At 36.2% G+C, this 17,121-nt stretch overlaps 1 protein-coding gene across 3 annotated transcripts in view; it reads left to right on the forward strand.

Moving 5' to 3' along the window:
* Window positions 1–17,121, forward strand: part of jar (Myosin heavy chain 95F jaguar) — a 165,268-nt gene that overhangs the window by 86,252 nt on the left and 61,895 nt on the right. For all 3 annotated transcript variants that reach the window (XM_089098663.1, XM_089098655.1, XM_089098671.1), the window contains exons 9-12: window positions 895–1,039; window positions 3,267–3,424; window positions 8,569–8,733; window positions 15,429–15,652. In XM_089098663.1, coding sequence (XP_088954789.1) covers window positions 895–1,039; window positions 3,267–3,424; window positions 8,569–8,733; window positions 15,429–15,652 — 692 coding nt within the window. The remainder of the gene's footprint in view (window positions 1–894; window positions 1,040–3,266; window positions 3,425–8,568; window positions 8,734–15,428; window positions 15,653–17,121) is intronic.

Consider the following 17,121-nt stretch of genomic DNA (forward strand, 5'->3'; position numbering starts at 1 on the left):
TCTTTCGGTTCTTTAGGCCAAAATGCTGGCTTAATTATCTGTCTTAGTAATTTAAGAGTGATAGTAGTGTATATTAGTATATTGAGATTATGTAAGAATGGCTATTTTTGCTTTCTTTGAAAATTAATCAAGAACACCTTTTGACTTCGTCTATTGCAGTGGTTTTGTCATCGATTTGGTACCAACTTTAGTTTTGATCATATTATGAACATAGAAAGTTAAGAGTCAGTGAAGTACTTGAACGCTAGGTCCCAAAAATTCGAAACTCATTCTAAGACAAAGCGGGGGCATGTCTTTGACCCCCACTCCCCAAAAATTTTTTAATCTATACGACTTATCAAATTTTTTTTCCATACGATTAGGCTATTTTTCGTTTTTTTTTTATATTATAAAATAAACTTCTTATAAAGTAAACTCGTGCTATGTGTGTTCTCTAAAATAAAGGGCTTTTATCTGCTATTGACCAAGTGGAGACCCTTTAAATTAAACGTTTTAAATTTCTTGTATCTTCTAAACAAAAGCTCTAGGTCAACTCCTTGAACTTCCAATCTCTCCTCAAGATCCCCTCAATATACTTTGAAAGTTTCAACCTATTACCCTCAGCCGTTCTTTTGATTTTGCTGTTATTCCTTTTTGACAACCAGCAAGGACAATGTGTGTTTTGATGTGAACGCTGAGTCTTATTCGAAAATCATACTAAGACAAAGCGGGGGGAGTGATATCTCTCCCCCCCCCAACTCCCGAGAAATATATTAGTCTATATGATTTATCTTATTTTTTCTCATTTGGGCTATTTTCTTTTTTTTATTTAGGCCCCTTCTTCTGAGATATTGTCCCTCCATCCTAAACGAATTTTAGTGTAAGTGTATAAACAAAGAGGAATTCATTTTTTAGGTGGTAGTCAAGTGGCTGCTAGCTCTGAGCCTACTGTGAAGCTTGTGAGTGCACTACTTGGCCTGGATCCTGATGACCTAAAGCACGCTCTTGTTTCAAGAGTTATGCAAGCTACTAAGGGAGGAGTTAAAGGAACAGTTATTATGTAAGTGAAGTTTATAGCTGAAGCGACCAAGATTATTTATATGAGAGCCACAAAGGATCCATTTATGGTTTTGAGAGCCATGATTTGTACTCTACATTGATGGAAAGTGAGGCTAAATTCTGATAATTCGACTAATTTAGATTATAAGCCACCTTGCTAAAACATAGTTTTAAATGTTATAAGATTTGGTCAGGTCAACTTTGGAAACATGGGCTCGAACTATGTAAATTCGACTTGTGAATATGGATTATAGTCCATCCCGTCAAAACATACTTTTAAGCGTTATAGAGTTCTGTCACGTCAGCTTTTGAGAATTTTGGCTAAATTTTCCGAATTCGACTTGTAGATCTGAATTATGGCTCACAACGTTCAAACACAGTTTTTCACCTTATAGAGTTCAGGTGGGTCAACTGTCGTAGGATTTTGGTAAATTATAGTAATATTATGTTTAGATTAAGGTTATAGTCCACCCTGATGAAATACAGTTACAGGTTGTTGTTTGGTTTGGTCCACTTTTGAAAAATTTGGCAACAAGCCTTGTATTTGACCAGGGATTAATATGGCACACACTTTTTCTTCGTTACAACTCAAATTAGTTGCATTGTAAACGAGTGGACCTAGTGAACTTCTCCAAGCTACATATCAAAGGCAAGGAGAAATGTGTATTTTAAGACTGAGGCTTAGCTCCCCTTGGCTTAGGGGAAAGATAGCACGTAGGTATGTACTGTCACTGTCGGATGAATTTAAGACTTGTGTGCATCTTTATTGGAAGCATTTTCAAAACACACATTTATTACTGTAATTGTAAAATTTACGTCATAGAGCTTGTGTATGTCAACTTATTTATTATTCAAAAAAAAAAAAATCCAGCAAAAAAAAAGCATCCCTCAATTTTTAAAAAGTGCAAAATTTGAGTTCCGTGACTTAGTTTGTTCAGTGCGAATGTGAAATAATTGTTTACCAATTTATATAAAATACTGTTTTCAAAATTCAAATTAATATTGGAACATTCACAGTTTTGTGAGCGCCACATGTAATTATCTGTCATCATAATGCTAAATAATTGAATATATGGGGGAAATCGTAATTCTGATGAATTTAAGACTGATGTTTATCTTTATTAAAATCATTTTCAAAAACGCACATTTATTACTGTAAATTTAAAATTTACGACAGAGAGCTTGTGTATGTGAACTGATTTATGATTCCAAAAAAATAAAATCCAGCAGAAAAAAAACGATCCCTCAAGTTTTAAAAGGACAAAATTTTAGTTCCGTGGCTTAGTTTGCTCAGTGCGAATGTGAAATAATTGTTTACCAATTTATATACTGTTTTCAAAAATTCAATTTAATGTTTGAAACATTCACCGTTTTGTGAGCGCCACATGTAATAATCTGTCACCATAATGCTAAATAATTGAATCCATGGGGGAAACCGTAATTCTTTTTTTTAAATCTATAACAGTTTGGGCATACAGTATATATAAAAATTGTATTTATATAAAGATTAGTTCCATAATTGGACCCTTTGATTAGATCTACGTGTTTACATAACTTGCAATTCCAAATGCGTAAATCAGAATTATATCTTTTTAATCAGAAAGACAAAAAGCAAAACAAAATAAATAGAAACAAAAAATTCAAAATCAAAGAAAAAAGCAAGAGGAAATAGATATGAAAAAGATAGTTGTATCAAAAAGAAAGTTTCCTAAAGTCAAAGGTGAAATCACAAATTCTAAAATTCCTTTTGAAGTGGCGAAAAGTTGGGGCAAAATTGTGCTAAAGAGGTTTATAGAAACAGAGGAACCATTTTATATTTTAAAACTAAAAAAAGCTATTCTGATGATGATTTATGCTTCTCACTTTTACTCTAATCTCTTGGCTAATATTCTTTGTTACAAAGAAAATTCTCAAAAAAATCCATTGATTTTTCTGTATAAACTCCAGATATTGAATGTTTTACAGTTTGTGTCATTCAAAATGTTGAGTCTTTATTTTTTTCGAAAAATCATTTTGTTTTACTGCATACAGATAGGAAGGATAGGGCTATTCCCTCTTTTAGAATGGCCTAAATGATCCCTTTGAGAACCTGAAGAATATTTGCTTTACAATATCTTTTTATTAAAAGTTCAATCTTTTCTCCAGAAAAGAATTCCTGAATTTTCTAAAATTACTGGAAAAAAATTTCTGAATTTTTGTTTATTTAAGAAATCTGAATTTATTTTTAGGGTACCGCTGAAAGTTTATGAAGCAAGTAACGCACGTGATGCTTTGGCTAAGGCTATATACTCCAGGCTGTTTGACTACATAGTAAATCGTATCAACAAGTCCATTCCATTCCAATCATCCAGCTACTATATTGGTGTTCTTGATATTGCAGGGTTTGGTGAGTCAACTATTACATAGATAATAATTTTTATATTAAAAATAGGTTAAGAATATTGTATTTTCTGGCAAAAAAAAAGACTGATGCTGCGGGGTTTGGTAAGCTTCAGTCCGGAAAAAAATATTTTGGAGTAAAAGTAGGTCCTTAAGGTTCTGATTGTTAGCAAAAAAAAAATAAATAAAAAAAATTACATTGTGAGGTTTGGTGAGATACAATTATCGTGCAAACAATTCTCTACAGTAAACATATGTTCTTATTTTTAGCCAAAAAGAATGCCCAATGGGCCTTCGCATTGCGTTAGCGCTACCTCTTAGGCCAGTATTGCACTCACGCGAGTTAAGCCGAGTTTAACTATGGATTTAGATACTTTCCTGAAGCTGATTAGTTAAAAAAAAAAAAAAATAGGAATCAAAACAAAAATCGCAAAAACTACCTAAAGAAAACTACAATGGAGTATTTTGACAATCTTATTTCTAACTGGGGATTTCTTATTTCTTTCGTGCCCACCCTACCAGGGTGACTCAGGTCTGAGACCTTTTGCATTTAATAATTGTCTTGTATTAAATCCTCATTGTTCGCACTTCCCGACAACTGAAAACAAGTCGCACCTTACTCATCATGCTTCGGCTGTATCCTCGCCCTTCCCTCCATCTCCAAATCCCCAAGGTAAATCCTTCTCTTACCCTACTTCTCCGCAGCATCATAATATTAAATTGAAACCCCACCCAGGAAATTTTCAAACACACCAAGTATCCCTGTCGAAATTCTCCAATCGGTTTGTTTTTCCTAAACTTTTAGTTATTAATGCTGAAAGTCTTAATTTTGAAAAGCTTACCGAACTCGAGGTGCTTTCAGAATCAAATCTAATCGATATTATAGCTATTACGGAAGTACAGTCCCACGACGCATGGTCTCTGCGCCTGACAAATTATTCAGAGTTTATTAAACTCCTTCCTTTAGACCACCCACTTGGAAAAAAAGGTGGCTGTGTTTTGTTCTTTACTAAGAGTAACCTTTACCCAAAGGTTATTCGAGTCCCTAGTTTATCCGAGTACGATGAAATCCTCTGGCTAAGTATTAGACCGAAAGTTCTCCCTCGTCCATTTAATATTATTGAAATAGCCGTTTTCTGTTACTCTCCAAATCAAAATATCGAGTCAAAACGTAAATTCATCCAGCAATTGCAGACAAGTGCTGATTTTGTTATTTCTAAATACCCCAATGCTGGTCTCTTTTTAGTTGGCGATGAAAACTACATTAAATTGTTTTATTTTTGCGCCAAAATTAATTTTAAGAAGTTTTTTAAAATACCAACGACTCGGGGAAATACCTCTCTTGATGTTATTTTAACTAATATGTATTATTTTTACAACCCTCCCTCAGCTCTGCCTCCATTAGGTGGGAGTTATCATCTTTCGATTCTTTTATCCCCCTCCTCAAATGTTAATCATTCTTTCTCAATAACTTATGGCAGTTATCGCCCTCTTCAAAATTCTGGTCTTCTTTCTTTTGGTATGTGGCTGAATACTGAAGATTGGTCCGATGTTTATAGTTAAAAAAATATTGATGAGAAAATGGCTTTGTTCCACAAAAAGCTAATTGACAAATATCAAATTTGCTTTCCGGAAAAAAAAATTTAAAAATTGCTCAGTGACAAACCCTTTATTAACCAAACTATAAAAAACATTAATTAGAACAAAATTGAAGCTTTTCAAAAATGGTAAACCAGATGAAGCCAATAAACTAAGAAAATCAATTAAAAGAGAAATTCGCAAATTGGCACGATCGTACTACAAAAATAAGGTCGAAGTATTGTTTACTAATAAACCAAAAAACTGGTATTCTGAGGTTAAAAAGCTGTGTGGCAGGAGGCTTGAACAGCTTAACTTCAATCTACCCGAGTCCCCTAATATTACTGCCAATAATCTCAATAAATTCCTTGCTTTCATTGCCCAGAGCCTTCCATCATTGTCTGACCAATTACCACCAGGAGCTCTTTCCCCTTCTTTACACTCTGTTTCTCCGTCTGAGATAGAAAGAAGAATTCAAAAACTAAGAAAGACAAGTATTTGTCCTTTGGATATCCCCTTTCCTCTTATCAGTGCCTTCGGTGATTTCTTGTCTAAGCCCTTGTCTTTGCTGTTTAACAAGATTACCGAGTCTGGGCAAATTCCTATAATTTGGAAACAGGGTTTCATAACCCCTTTGAAAAAGAAAAACAGAAAGCCTGGTTTTGAAGGCGTCCGGCCTATTACTCTTACTTCTATTTTCTCGAAACTTTATGAAGGATTACTTGCAGATTGGCTAAAGGAACAAATCCTACCTCTTACTGACTTGAAACAATTTGGGAACCTAAAATCCAGCTCTACTTCCCATTACCTCGTTTCTCTTATTGATCACATCGAGAAAATCCTTGAAAAGCCTAATTCCTGGCTAAATTTAATTTCCATCGACCTTCAGAAAGCATTCGACCTTGTTAACCACAATATTTTAATTGAAAAACTTGTCAACGAGTTCAATATTGATCCCTTGCTGGTGAAATTAGTTGCCTCCTTCTTAAGAAATAGATCGCAAGTTGTCAAATACAAAAACTATTATTCAAATCCTCTCCCTGTCCACAATGGCATACCCCAAGGTACTCTCCTAGGTCCCCTCCTTTTTTCAGTTATGATCAACAGCCTCGCAAAGGAATTTCCTGACCAATGTAAATTTGTTGATGACCTAAAGGTTGTTGAAACTTGCTTCAGAAATTTAATAAGCGACCCTATGAGTATCCTCAAGGACATTGGAGACGAGGCCTTAGACTTAGACATGACAGTAAACGCCTCTAAGTCCATGATAATGCCCATTTGTTTCCTCAAATCCTCACCCTATTTTCTTAACCCTATCCCTCCTGAAATTTCTGTGTCCTCATTTAAACTACTTGGCGTCACAATTCCTTCAAATTTAAAGTGGGATATCCACGTTAAAGACATCATCCATAGAGCTAATGTGTCTATCGCCCTCCTTACTCTTGAAGCCGTCGTTATTCTCTTCCAATACGTGCTAGATAAAATAAATCTTAAGTTAGAATGAAAATCACTAGAAAATACTTGGATATCACTTGTAACGTGAAAATTTTTTTTTTAGGAAAACAGGTGAAGGAAAACAAGTGAAAGAAAATGACCAACATTTTGTTTCCAAACAAAAGGAAAAAAAAATTGTGTTAAAGAAGGGCTATTTATTCTGTTTATTTTTCTGAAAAAAAGGAAAGAAAAGGCACCGACCCTCTATTTGCTAGTTTAATCATTAATTTCTATATATATTTATTTGGATATCAGTTATCGCCGAGTACTATGATGAAACAACTAATTTGCTAATATTAGAATGCTTGCCAGTACTTCACAAGTCTTAAACCCGTAACTTATGTAACTGAAGGATAAGTATTCTCATCAGGTAATGTTTTCGTTCTCAGGACAAAACAAAGTTTACAAAATTATAACCTACAAATAATATCAGTATTTGGAAAGGGGATATGAGACATTCATTTTCCACATCAATTAAGGATGATTGAAAAAGCCGAAAAGAGTGAATTAAAATACTTGTATATATTCCTGTTTTTTTTTTTATTATTATTACTAACGTCAGAAGCATAGGTATTTTTCATGCTCGTATGCATGCTCGAGTACAAAGAATGGGCTTGACAAAATTAAGTGTGGCCCTAATTAAGTTTTGTTTTTGAAAAGGACCTCGTGGGATTTAAGTTTGGCGTCTAATAAAAATTAATTGTTATCTAGAGGTCAAAGTTGTTTGTCTAAGATTTAAGATATAAGGGTCAAAGATTTAAGCAGGCCTATTCTTTTTTAAGCGTGTTTCTACAAATTCTAATTTTTAAATGCATCCTTGCAAAAATCAGACTTGTCTTTCTTGTGCTTTCTAGGACTATCTTTAATATAATTAGGGCCAAGGCCGTACCCAGGATTATTTTTCGGAGGGGGTTTTACTCAAAGATTTTTTTAGGGGGGGGGAGATTTTACACAAAAAAACACAAAAAACGCATACCAAATTTGTTTATATCTATTTTGTTACATTTTTACGAGTAAAAAAAAACATTTCGGGAGGGGTTCAACCCCTCCCCCTCTGGGAACGGCCTTGATTATGGCCTTAATTTAATTAGGGCTATTACTATAATTTACGGTTGCGTTTAATACATATTATCTTCTCAAGGTCCCAAGCTTAAAACTGAAATTTCAAGATCTTGGAAAAAGCGAAGGGTTTTGCACTTGTGTCGATGAAGTATATTTATTCTGGCTGTGTTTATTTAATGGTGGTATGTTACATATGTATATTTTATCACTATCAGATCCAGGGGGCTGGGGACCCCCCTCGCACTCCAAGGTTTTTCTGACGCCCTCATTCCTTGTTTTTGTTCTATTTTACACTCATTTTTAAGAGTAAATTTGTCAAATTGGTCAATTATTGGCACCCTTGTCACATAGCCTCCCCTATAATTTTGACTATTGATGCCCTTGTCACATTGCCCCCTCCCCAAATATGTTTCTCTAGGTCTGCCCTTGTGTTTTATAGGGCGGCAAAAATTAAAGAACACATTTTTATTTTTTGGACTACTATCAACGAACTTCTGTTTGTGCTTGGACGTTTTTTTTTATCTAGATTTCAAGATGAAATTGGAACAATATTGATATAAATTCCACACATCACAACTATTTCTGGATCGGAATGAAGGAAATATAAGTTTAAAAAAACGGAAATTCTTATTTGCTTGAGACCGAATAAGATGTACTAAAGTAGATTACGCCAATAGAAATGACTTTGACGAAGAGGTCAAGATCAAAGTCAATTTGATTGTGCGTCTTGAGTCTCAACAGCAGCTTTAGGAAATGTGTACAGTCTGCATAATTTTAATCTATGGAAGAGAAAAAAAAACACAAAAATATGGTGAACGCAAATTATAAGTAAAATTAAAGTTATATTTTGTACAAAACATCAGCTACACCATGGAGCTAAGGAGGATGGGTCAAGAAGCTGAAAAAAATGTTAAAGATATTAAAAAAAACAAAAAAAAAAAAAGTCTTTTTAGACTTCCTTGGCTATTCCCCCTAATTTTCGAATTCTTCGGCACTAAATTTTCTTCTTTTTTTTAGAATACTTTACTGTGAATAGCTTTGAGCAGTTCTGTATCAATTATTGTAACGAAAAGCTGCAGCAGTTCTTTAATGAAAGACTTCTTCGAGAAGAACAACATCTCTATGAAAAAGAAGGTCTTGGAGTCTCTAAAATTCCTTATGTTGATAATCAAGACTGCATAGGTGAGTTTCCAAACTTTTCTCCCTTTCTTTGATAGAATTTTTATATTAAAATGTTCCTAAAGGTTCGTAGCTAGGGTAAACAGTTTTTCTCCGGACAGAATTTATTTACTATCTTAAAGAAATTAATTGAGCTTTGTGAACGAAATTTCCAGAATTTTTCAAAAATTGATATTTGAGCTTTTTCCTGAGAATTAAATTCACTTGGCTTTCTTTAGAAGAAAGTTTGTGTGAAAAATGCTTGTTTACCCTACTCTAGACGTAAAGAGATAAATGGAAACGAAAGTAAAAAGCAAGAAGAGTAGAAAGGTAAAGGGCAGGGAGGAAAGCAAAAAGACGTTCGAAACTGAGGAACTTAATATATTATAGGTACTAAATAATAGCCCAATAATACTAAGTAAAAAACACAGTATTACTAAGGTCAAAAAATTGAAAAATTATCTGTTGCCTTAATTTTAAGTTGCAAAGGTTGTTATTAGAATGGCAGGAAAAAATAACCGACGTTAAAAATTTACGTTGTTAACAGGTTGTTAACGTTCTAACAGAACATTGTTAACGTTTTTTTGTTAAGTCACCAGGAAATGTTAACGTCATCAAGCGAAGGTGGAGGCATGGCCAATTTTTTATTTAATTTTTTATGGGGATATAATGAAACCTAAATACTACAGGAGAATTTAAAACTGAAAAATAAAACTTCTCTCCACCTTGGAGTTCTGAGCAGGTGTTTAGAACTGGTTGTATGTTCTACATGACTTTATTTTTTTCTTTCTTGTGTTGTTTACAATAATAGCCCCAGTTCTCCTTTAAAATGTACCCATCTATGTAACAAATACTTACGCACATACCAGGCACCAAATAGAGATACATTCATCTCTAATCATTTACCCACGTGATTCCCAACGTGGGGCGCAGGCCCCACTGGTTAGGCATGGTAATATATTGGTGGTTCATGGGAAGGACGTGCAACCATTGGCTGCCAATACTTTAAAGCCTTAATTTTGAAAAAAAAACATTTTTCATGTGAATGACGTCACATTCAAATACATTTAAAGAGCAAAAAAGATACATGATAGTATTGCAATTACACATCGTGGTTGCACCGATAGCTATAACCTAGTAAAAGACAAACATGGCCCATAGAAATCAAACAAATAGCCTGAAACCCTTTAATAATTGTGTAAAAGATGCTGTATTCTCACAATTTTTTCATTAGCATAAAATATGCCTAGAGGACGACCCCGAAGAAGATACCAAGTTAATGGCCTTTTAAGGTTCCTTCAGGTAAATCATATAAAATTTTGAATATTAAAATTTAAATGTCACGAGGGGGGGGGGGGCATCAGGATTTTAGAAATGTCTAATTGGGGCATAGCCCAAAATTGGTTAGGAACCACTGATTTACCCTGTGAATCAACTAATTTGGGCTGCTGAAATTTCATAGTATCGCAGTAGTGAGCTTGTTTTTATTTGCAATTTACATGGCTAAATTAAAAACTAAACAAATTTGATGACTAGTCTAACATAATACTTACTTACCTAACTTACCTAACAGATAACTTACCTAACAGATGTGTCAGAATGATATATGGTATCCAAAAGCTCCTGATTTTGTGCAAGACTTTCATAGATTGAATAGTGATTTATGATAGTGTTTACTGTTACTACCAATAACAACTCACTAGAACACTGAGCCACCTGATCCCACAACAGCTGTGTACGCTTCTTCTCTTCTCCAGTCTGTTCAATGGTTCACTCTTTGCCACCACTTACATTGTTCGTTTTCCTTCAAATCGTTTCTTGTGAATCTTGTGAACCCGCATTTCGTTCTTTGGATGGTCAAAATGATGGATGGTCATTCTTCTTCCGCAAAACGTGGCCTAGCCATCTTGTATTTTCTTTCGTTATAGCCGTATAAAGTGGTATGGACCAAATTTTTCGCCCAGCCAATTGTACGAACTTTCATTCAAATGACTACCAAAAAGTAGGCTATTCTTCGATATTTCCTCTGGATAAAATTTAATAAATCTTCCTCAGCTCCTCAAAGGGCCCACGTTTCAGAGCAGTGCTTGTCGCTTCCAATATTCTAGTTTGCAGAATTGTTTTGGCATTCTTCCAAAGTTTTTCAACTACAAAAGAGAACCTCTGCCTTGGCTGTTCTACTTTTTACATCATCAATGCATCCGCCATCTTACTAATGTTACTACCCAGGTAAGTAACGCTATCCGCTTGAAGGATTTTCACGTTACGTAATATTCCTTTTTGACCATCATTTATTCCTGGTCCAAGCGACTTAGTCTTCTTAACATAAATTTTCAAGCCTCTTTTTGCACCCCAAACTCCCAAGCTCTAAAATATTATTCATTTTACTATCGTTCTAACTGGAGACACTCAAAATTTGTGTATAATTAGGACAGCTTTACCTTCCCTTTTAATACCATGTTCTCCTGTAGCCTTTGGCGTGCTTAGTATGACGAATTCCACAAAAATAATCCCTTTATACAGGGATAAGACACATCCTAAATAACTCTTGATTCTATCCCAAACTTACTGCAAACCTTCCTACCTAAATCGCAGCAATATTAATATCGTACGTACGCTAATCAATTTGATGTGCTTATCCCATCGAGATAGAATTCTTAAATTTGAAATTTTTTTAGCAGAGTCCTCAGGCTCAAAAGTAAAAGAAGTTACGTTTTACGTCACCTGTCATTTAGTTATTTTAGTTTTCGTTATTCCAGTTAGCTACAAGAATACTCACACCTGTTGAAATTGCTAATTTAAGTCAATGCTGTTGCTTGTCCAGACCAAAAGTAAACATTTTAAAATCTTTCCTGAGACTAGTGCCTTTTGGACGATTTGCCAATTGACTTTTTTCGGGCCAGTGGCAGCCCTGTCCGAAACTACTGAAGATTCTAGAATTTTTCCGCCGCTCTTTTAATCATAAATGTTTCATCTTAATAACAGATGTATTATACGTGATTATTTTTAACACTGTTTCTTCGTATAGCAGTATAGCTTGTAAATTTTCCAATTAATGAAATATTGAGATGGAAATCGACATACCTTTGAATCAGAAATTTATTCTGAATCTAAATATTCGTTGCAAATTTAAGTTACCCCTCCCCCACCACCTCATAATCGTCATATGTTAATTTATGTTTGTTATTTTTTATATTCTTTGAGATAGATAAGGTTTAACCTCAATTTACTGAGATAGCCAAAAAATAGACATAACTTTTGAACCAGAATTTAATCCTGAATCCAAATATAACATTTGTTTTGTCACAAATTTACTTTAACCCAGTGGCGCCAATTCACGAAAATGTAGGGGGGGGGGGGCAAGGATTTTTTTTTCGATTTTTTTTAATTAAGTTGCAAAAAAAGGAAAAACATTTATAAAACATACAAAAAACAGTGGGTAGCGGCGAGGTCGCTTCTTGGAAAAATCGTCGACTAATCTATCCAAATCCAGTTTTTTTACCTCTTCTTTTTCAACGGCCATTATCATGAGATCACTGAGTCTGTCGTTTCCCATCGTCGATCGCAGATAGTCTTTCACACGCCCTAATGCCGAGAAGAATCGTTCATTACTGGCAGTGGTCACAGGCAAAGTAACAACTAGCTTCATCAGTTTTAGCACTGCAGAATAGGCAACTGGGAGGTCGAATAAGATTTCAATAGCTCGAAGAAGATTTATTTTTGAAACATCACTTTTTGACAGATGCAGCTGTGCAAGAGAAAGCTGGGATTCTATGGCATGGTCATCGACACCGAGAATCTCTTGATTCTCGGTGTCGATGACCATGCCATATGTTCCAGAATGTTCCATAACACATAACTCTTTCCACTTTCGAAAGTTCGAGAAAATTGGAACTTGAAGGGTCGAAGGCAGATAAAACTTCGAGTAGAGGCATATTTTGCATGAAACGTTGGTCCATCTCACTCGTGAAACGGTCTATTACCTCAAAGTACAGAAGTTTACCGCAGTCTGATTCAACTGGCTGACTGATATTGCGTTTACCGGTTGTTGAGTTTGAAAGAAAGTCTTTGAGACGAATGGAAATGGCTTGACTTCCCTTTCTTAGAGCACTGGTTTTAGATTGTGGAGATTTCGATTCCTGGATATCGTTTAAAGCCAAGAATTCAGATATGTTTTTGCTCAAGTTGTTCCATTCGTTTTCATTTCTCAGCTTTTGGAGTGTCTCATATGTTCCAGAAATCAGTGCAAGTGCCTTATAAATCAAAAAACTTCCACATTGAAGTTGCTCTGATAAACAATTTACAATGACTAATACTTTTTCTATTATGTGTAAAGTTGAAACAAAAGATGCAGGGTTTCTTTTGTCCAGTATTCCTTTTGCTTCACGCACTGCCTTGCCGTTGGACCTATCAGAGACTGCGGCAAGCACAGCAACCATAAAATGAAATCTGACCTTCACCCTCAAAATAGGTCAGACTGCGTAAAACCAGCGTGTCTGGACGGTCCTCTGTAGCTCCAAGACTTTTTGCCCGCTAATACGCTGGGATTCCACAAATAGCTCGTGACGAGTATTGCTGCATGATATAAATGCGTAAAGTCTTTTCACCACAGAGAAAAATTCAGAAAGTTCGCCGATATTTTTTAGGCAGTCAGTCAAAACCAAGTTTAATCTGTGGGCGTGACAGTGTACATAAACTGCATGAGGCACCTTCTCCCTAGACTTTGCTTGAACTCCGTTAAATTCCCCACTCATAACGGATGTGCCATCATAACATTGGGCAATACACAGCATCGAATCTACACCAAGCTTTTCTATAGTTTCACAAATCGAGGTGGATAAGCTCTCGGCGTTTAATTTGTGCATGTGATAGCAGCCGATTGGTCGCTCCCCTACTTTTCCATTTGATATCTACCTGAGTAGGATCGCTAATTGTTCTTTTCTAGAAACGTCTTTTGTCTCGTCGACAAGAATAGCAAAGTAATTAGCTGATTTTACTTCTGAAATAATATCTTGGCGCAAGGCATTTCCTATCAGTGTAACTGTGTCATTTTGGTACTGATGACTGCAATAGTGACCATATCGGCGCTGTAACTTGGCCTTCAGCTTTTCGTCGTCTTTAGACATTTCCTCCATCAATTCAACCAAATTATCCCGGTTTGCAGATGTTTCTGATTCGTCATGATCCCTCAAAGCAAGACCCTGGCGGCCAAGAAAGCAAATAGCGCGGAAAATGTACTTCACATGATCTCTATTTTCCTGAACCTCTTGAGATCTGGATTGAATTAAGGCATTCGCTACAGATTTCCAAGTATCAGTACTCACTATCTTAAATTCCGTCCATGCTGACATACAATGCCTATGTCTTTCAGAACCATCATGTTGCTTTAATAGACAGAACTGTCTTTCCACTTGCAAAATCCTGACTCAATGAAAACCCTTTTTCCAGCAGTTTCTCCAGCTCTTAGAGTCCCCATAGAAAAATGGCGGCAAGCAAAACAAAACAAGGACTTACAGTTTTTTTAGCATTCAATCCATTAATAAGTCTTATAATACTGTTCACTGAATTTCCTTCTGTTAGAATTGGAAGCCAGATATCTCTCAAGAATAGCTTGAGCTGGTTTGTCGTGACGAGTCCTAGAGATATCTGAGGGAGTTTCTTGACTGCTACTGGAACCTGCAAGGGGTTCAGCGATGCAGACCGAACTTTCATGTTGATCTGAGCCATTTATTGTTCCGCTTGTTTCCGAAATTCTGTCACAGGTGGGGGAATTTATCGCTGACACTATTGCCAGTTTCTTGCACTAAAGTTTCTTCATTTTTCTTCCGCATTTTCACCGAAAAAAAATCCAAAGTTTGTTGTCGCTTTTTACTCATATTTAAACGAGGTGTAGACAAGGACTTCACTCAGACACGGCAAGAGAAGAACTGAAGAAACACGTAGAAACTCACTTAGAAAATCACTCCCATACTCCACGGTGAAACTACCCCGCTTAGAAACCCCATAAACCAAACACTTACATTTCCTGTTCACGACAGTCCCATATACTCCACTGGGACTAGTCATCACATAAACTATTTAGCAACGTCAAGGACCTGCTGACTAAAACACCATTGAAACCCAAGAACACATTTCCTTTCCCAGCTACTAAAAAAGGGAATATACAAAACTCATAGTTTACAACGAATTCTTCACAAGAACAATAACGAAACGGGTACTAACCACATGAAGCTTAGTTTTGAATGAACCCTACTCAGAAATAAAATAGTGTAGACGCACTCGCTCTTAGACATTTCAAAACAAGGTTATATAATTAGGGCACCAGTTTGATGGTCGTATTTATTGGACCAGTTGCTGGTTTAATATAGCCCATAGCTAAAATAGAAATTAGCTGTGAAATATAAATAAGAAGTTAATTTTCAAAGTCTAGGGGGGGGGCATGGCCCCCCGGCCCCCCCCCCTAAATGGCGCCCCAGCTTTAACCCACCACCTCCCTAGTGGTTATGTGTTTTATCTTTTATTGGGAGAGGGGGGGGGGATAAAGTAAGTCGTTACGCAAATGAATGTTATATTTGGACTCAGGATAAAATTTTGATTCTAAAAGTAGGCCTATTTCTTAGCTATCTCAAAATTTCATTAACTAGAAAATTTACCGTAGGCCTATTGCTTGTAGTCTGAACCCTTCTATGATAATTACTATTGCAGATATTAATTTTTAGATTTGATTGAGTACAAGAACACTGGTATCTTTACACTGCTTGATGAAGAATCGAAACTACCGAAACCTAGTCACAATCACTTCACGAGTGTTGTTCATGGCCAACATTCCAGCCATTTTCGACTTGATCTGCCCCGAAAGTCCAAGTTGAGGGACCACAGAGAGATAAGAGATGATGAAGGATTTATGATCAGACATTTTGCAGGAGCTGTCTGTTACCAAACGGTAACTCCTATTTTCTATTTTAAACGGTACCTGTTACCAAACGGTAACTGTTACCAAAACGGTAGCTGTCTGTTACCAAACGGTAACTTTAACCGTTTTGGTAACTCAAACCGTTTAATTTACTTTAACCGTTCTGGTAACTCATACCAAAACGTTTGCTTTCTGTTACCAAACGGTAACTCTACTATTATTTTCCATGACCACACTGCCTTTTCTATGACGAAATCAATAAGAATTCCAAATAGGGATAGGTCCTTTTATTAGACAGTGAAATGAAAATATAAGAAAAAGACTCTAAATATTTCGATGACACAGTCGGTCAACATCATCAGTAGAGTTACTAACATATCAAAATTAAAACAAACTGCTTTTATACTAAACAAAATAATCACTTCCGGGTCAAAGCAAGTTACCGGTCCATTGACTTAAAAAAGTTCACTAACTGTTCTTGAATTTCTTATACTGCGTTGAGTAAAGGTGGTACAAGTTTAAACTTGTCCTAAACGAGATGAACCGTTAACACTGGGACATTGTTGGACTCTCTGAGACTCACCTTACCTCCACAGGAGTAGATATAATAAACGACGTCACCCTCCCGACGTCTGTCTCTGAACGTATTATCACCATTCGTCTGAAAGAATCCATTGCAAACATGACCATAATCCAAGTTTACGCCCCAGACTCGTCCCGGAGTGACCAAGAAGCCGAAGAATTCTACAGCCAACTCCAACACACCGTTGACATTATTCCCAAGAAAGATGTTCTGTTCGTGATTGGGGACTTCAACGCCACTGTCGGGCACTCAAATGATGAACTTGAAGATGTCATGGGCAGGTTCGGGTATGGGCGGAAAAACCACAGGGATGAAATGCTCATCGAATTTTGTCGGGATAATGAACTTTTCATAGCGATAACCGTGTTCCGTCATAGAGAACGAAGGAAAGCCACTTGGAGATCCCCTGACGGCCGCATGGCAAACATGATTGATTACATACTTGTCCGCAAGCGATGGGAATCATCAGTGCTGAAGTTAGTTTCCATAGCCGGTGGCGACATCGACTCCGATCACTTTCTAATCATTTTCGAGCTTTGTTTGTGCCTTCGTAAGCCCCAACAGCCTAAGAAAAGCTTACCAGAATATCGTGTTGATCTGCTGAAAACATAGAAACAAGGAACTGGTATAGAGCAGCAATCTCAAACAAGTTGTCGAGTAACCAACCCATAAAAGTTCCAACAGCAGAAGAAATTGACCGATTGATCAACGAAAGTGCATTCATCATCAGAGAAGCTGCAAGTGAAATTCTGGGAATTCAAACACATTCGGATAAATCGTGGATCACCCTCGAAATTATTGATCTATGTGAGCAAAAGCGCGCACATTCTAACAAGGTAGACCGACAAAGCAAAGACGAGTACAAGATACTGAAACGCATAGTAGAAAAGAAAATCCGACAAGCTCTACGACACTA

Source organism: Artemia sp. Qi Xiang Cuo, chromosome 2 (assembly GCF_049724085.1).
Source record: "Artemia sp. Qi Xiang Cuo chromosome 2, ASM4972408v1, whole genome shotgun sequence".
Taxonomy (NCBI): domain Eukaryota; kingdom Metazoa; phylum Arthropoda; class Branchiopoda; order Anostraca; family Artemiidae; genus Artemia; species Artemia sp. Qi Xiang Cuo.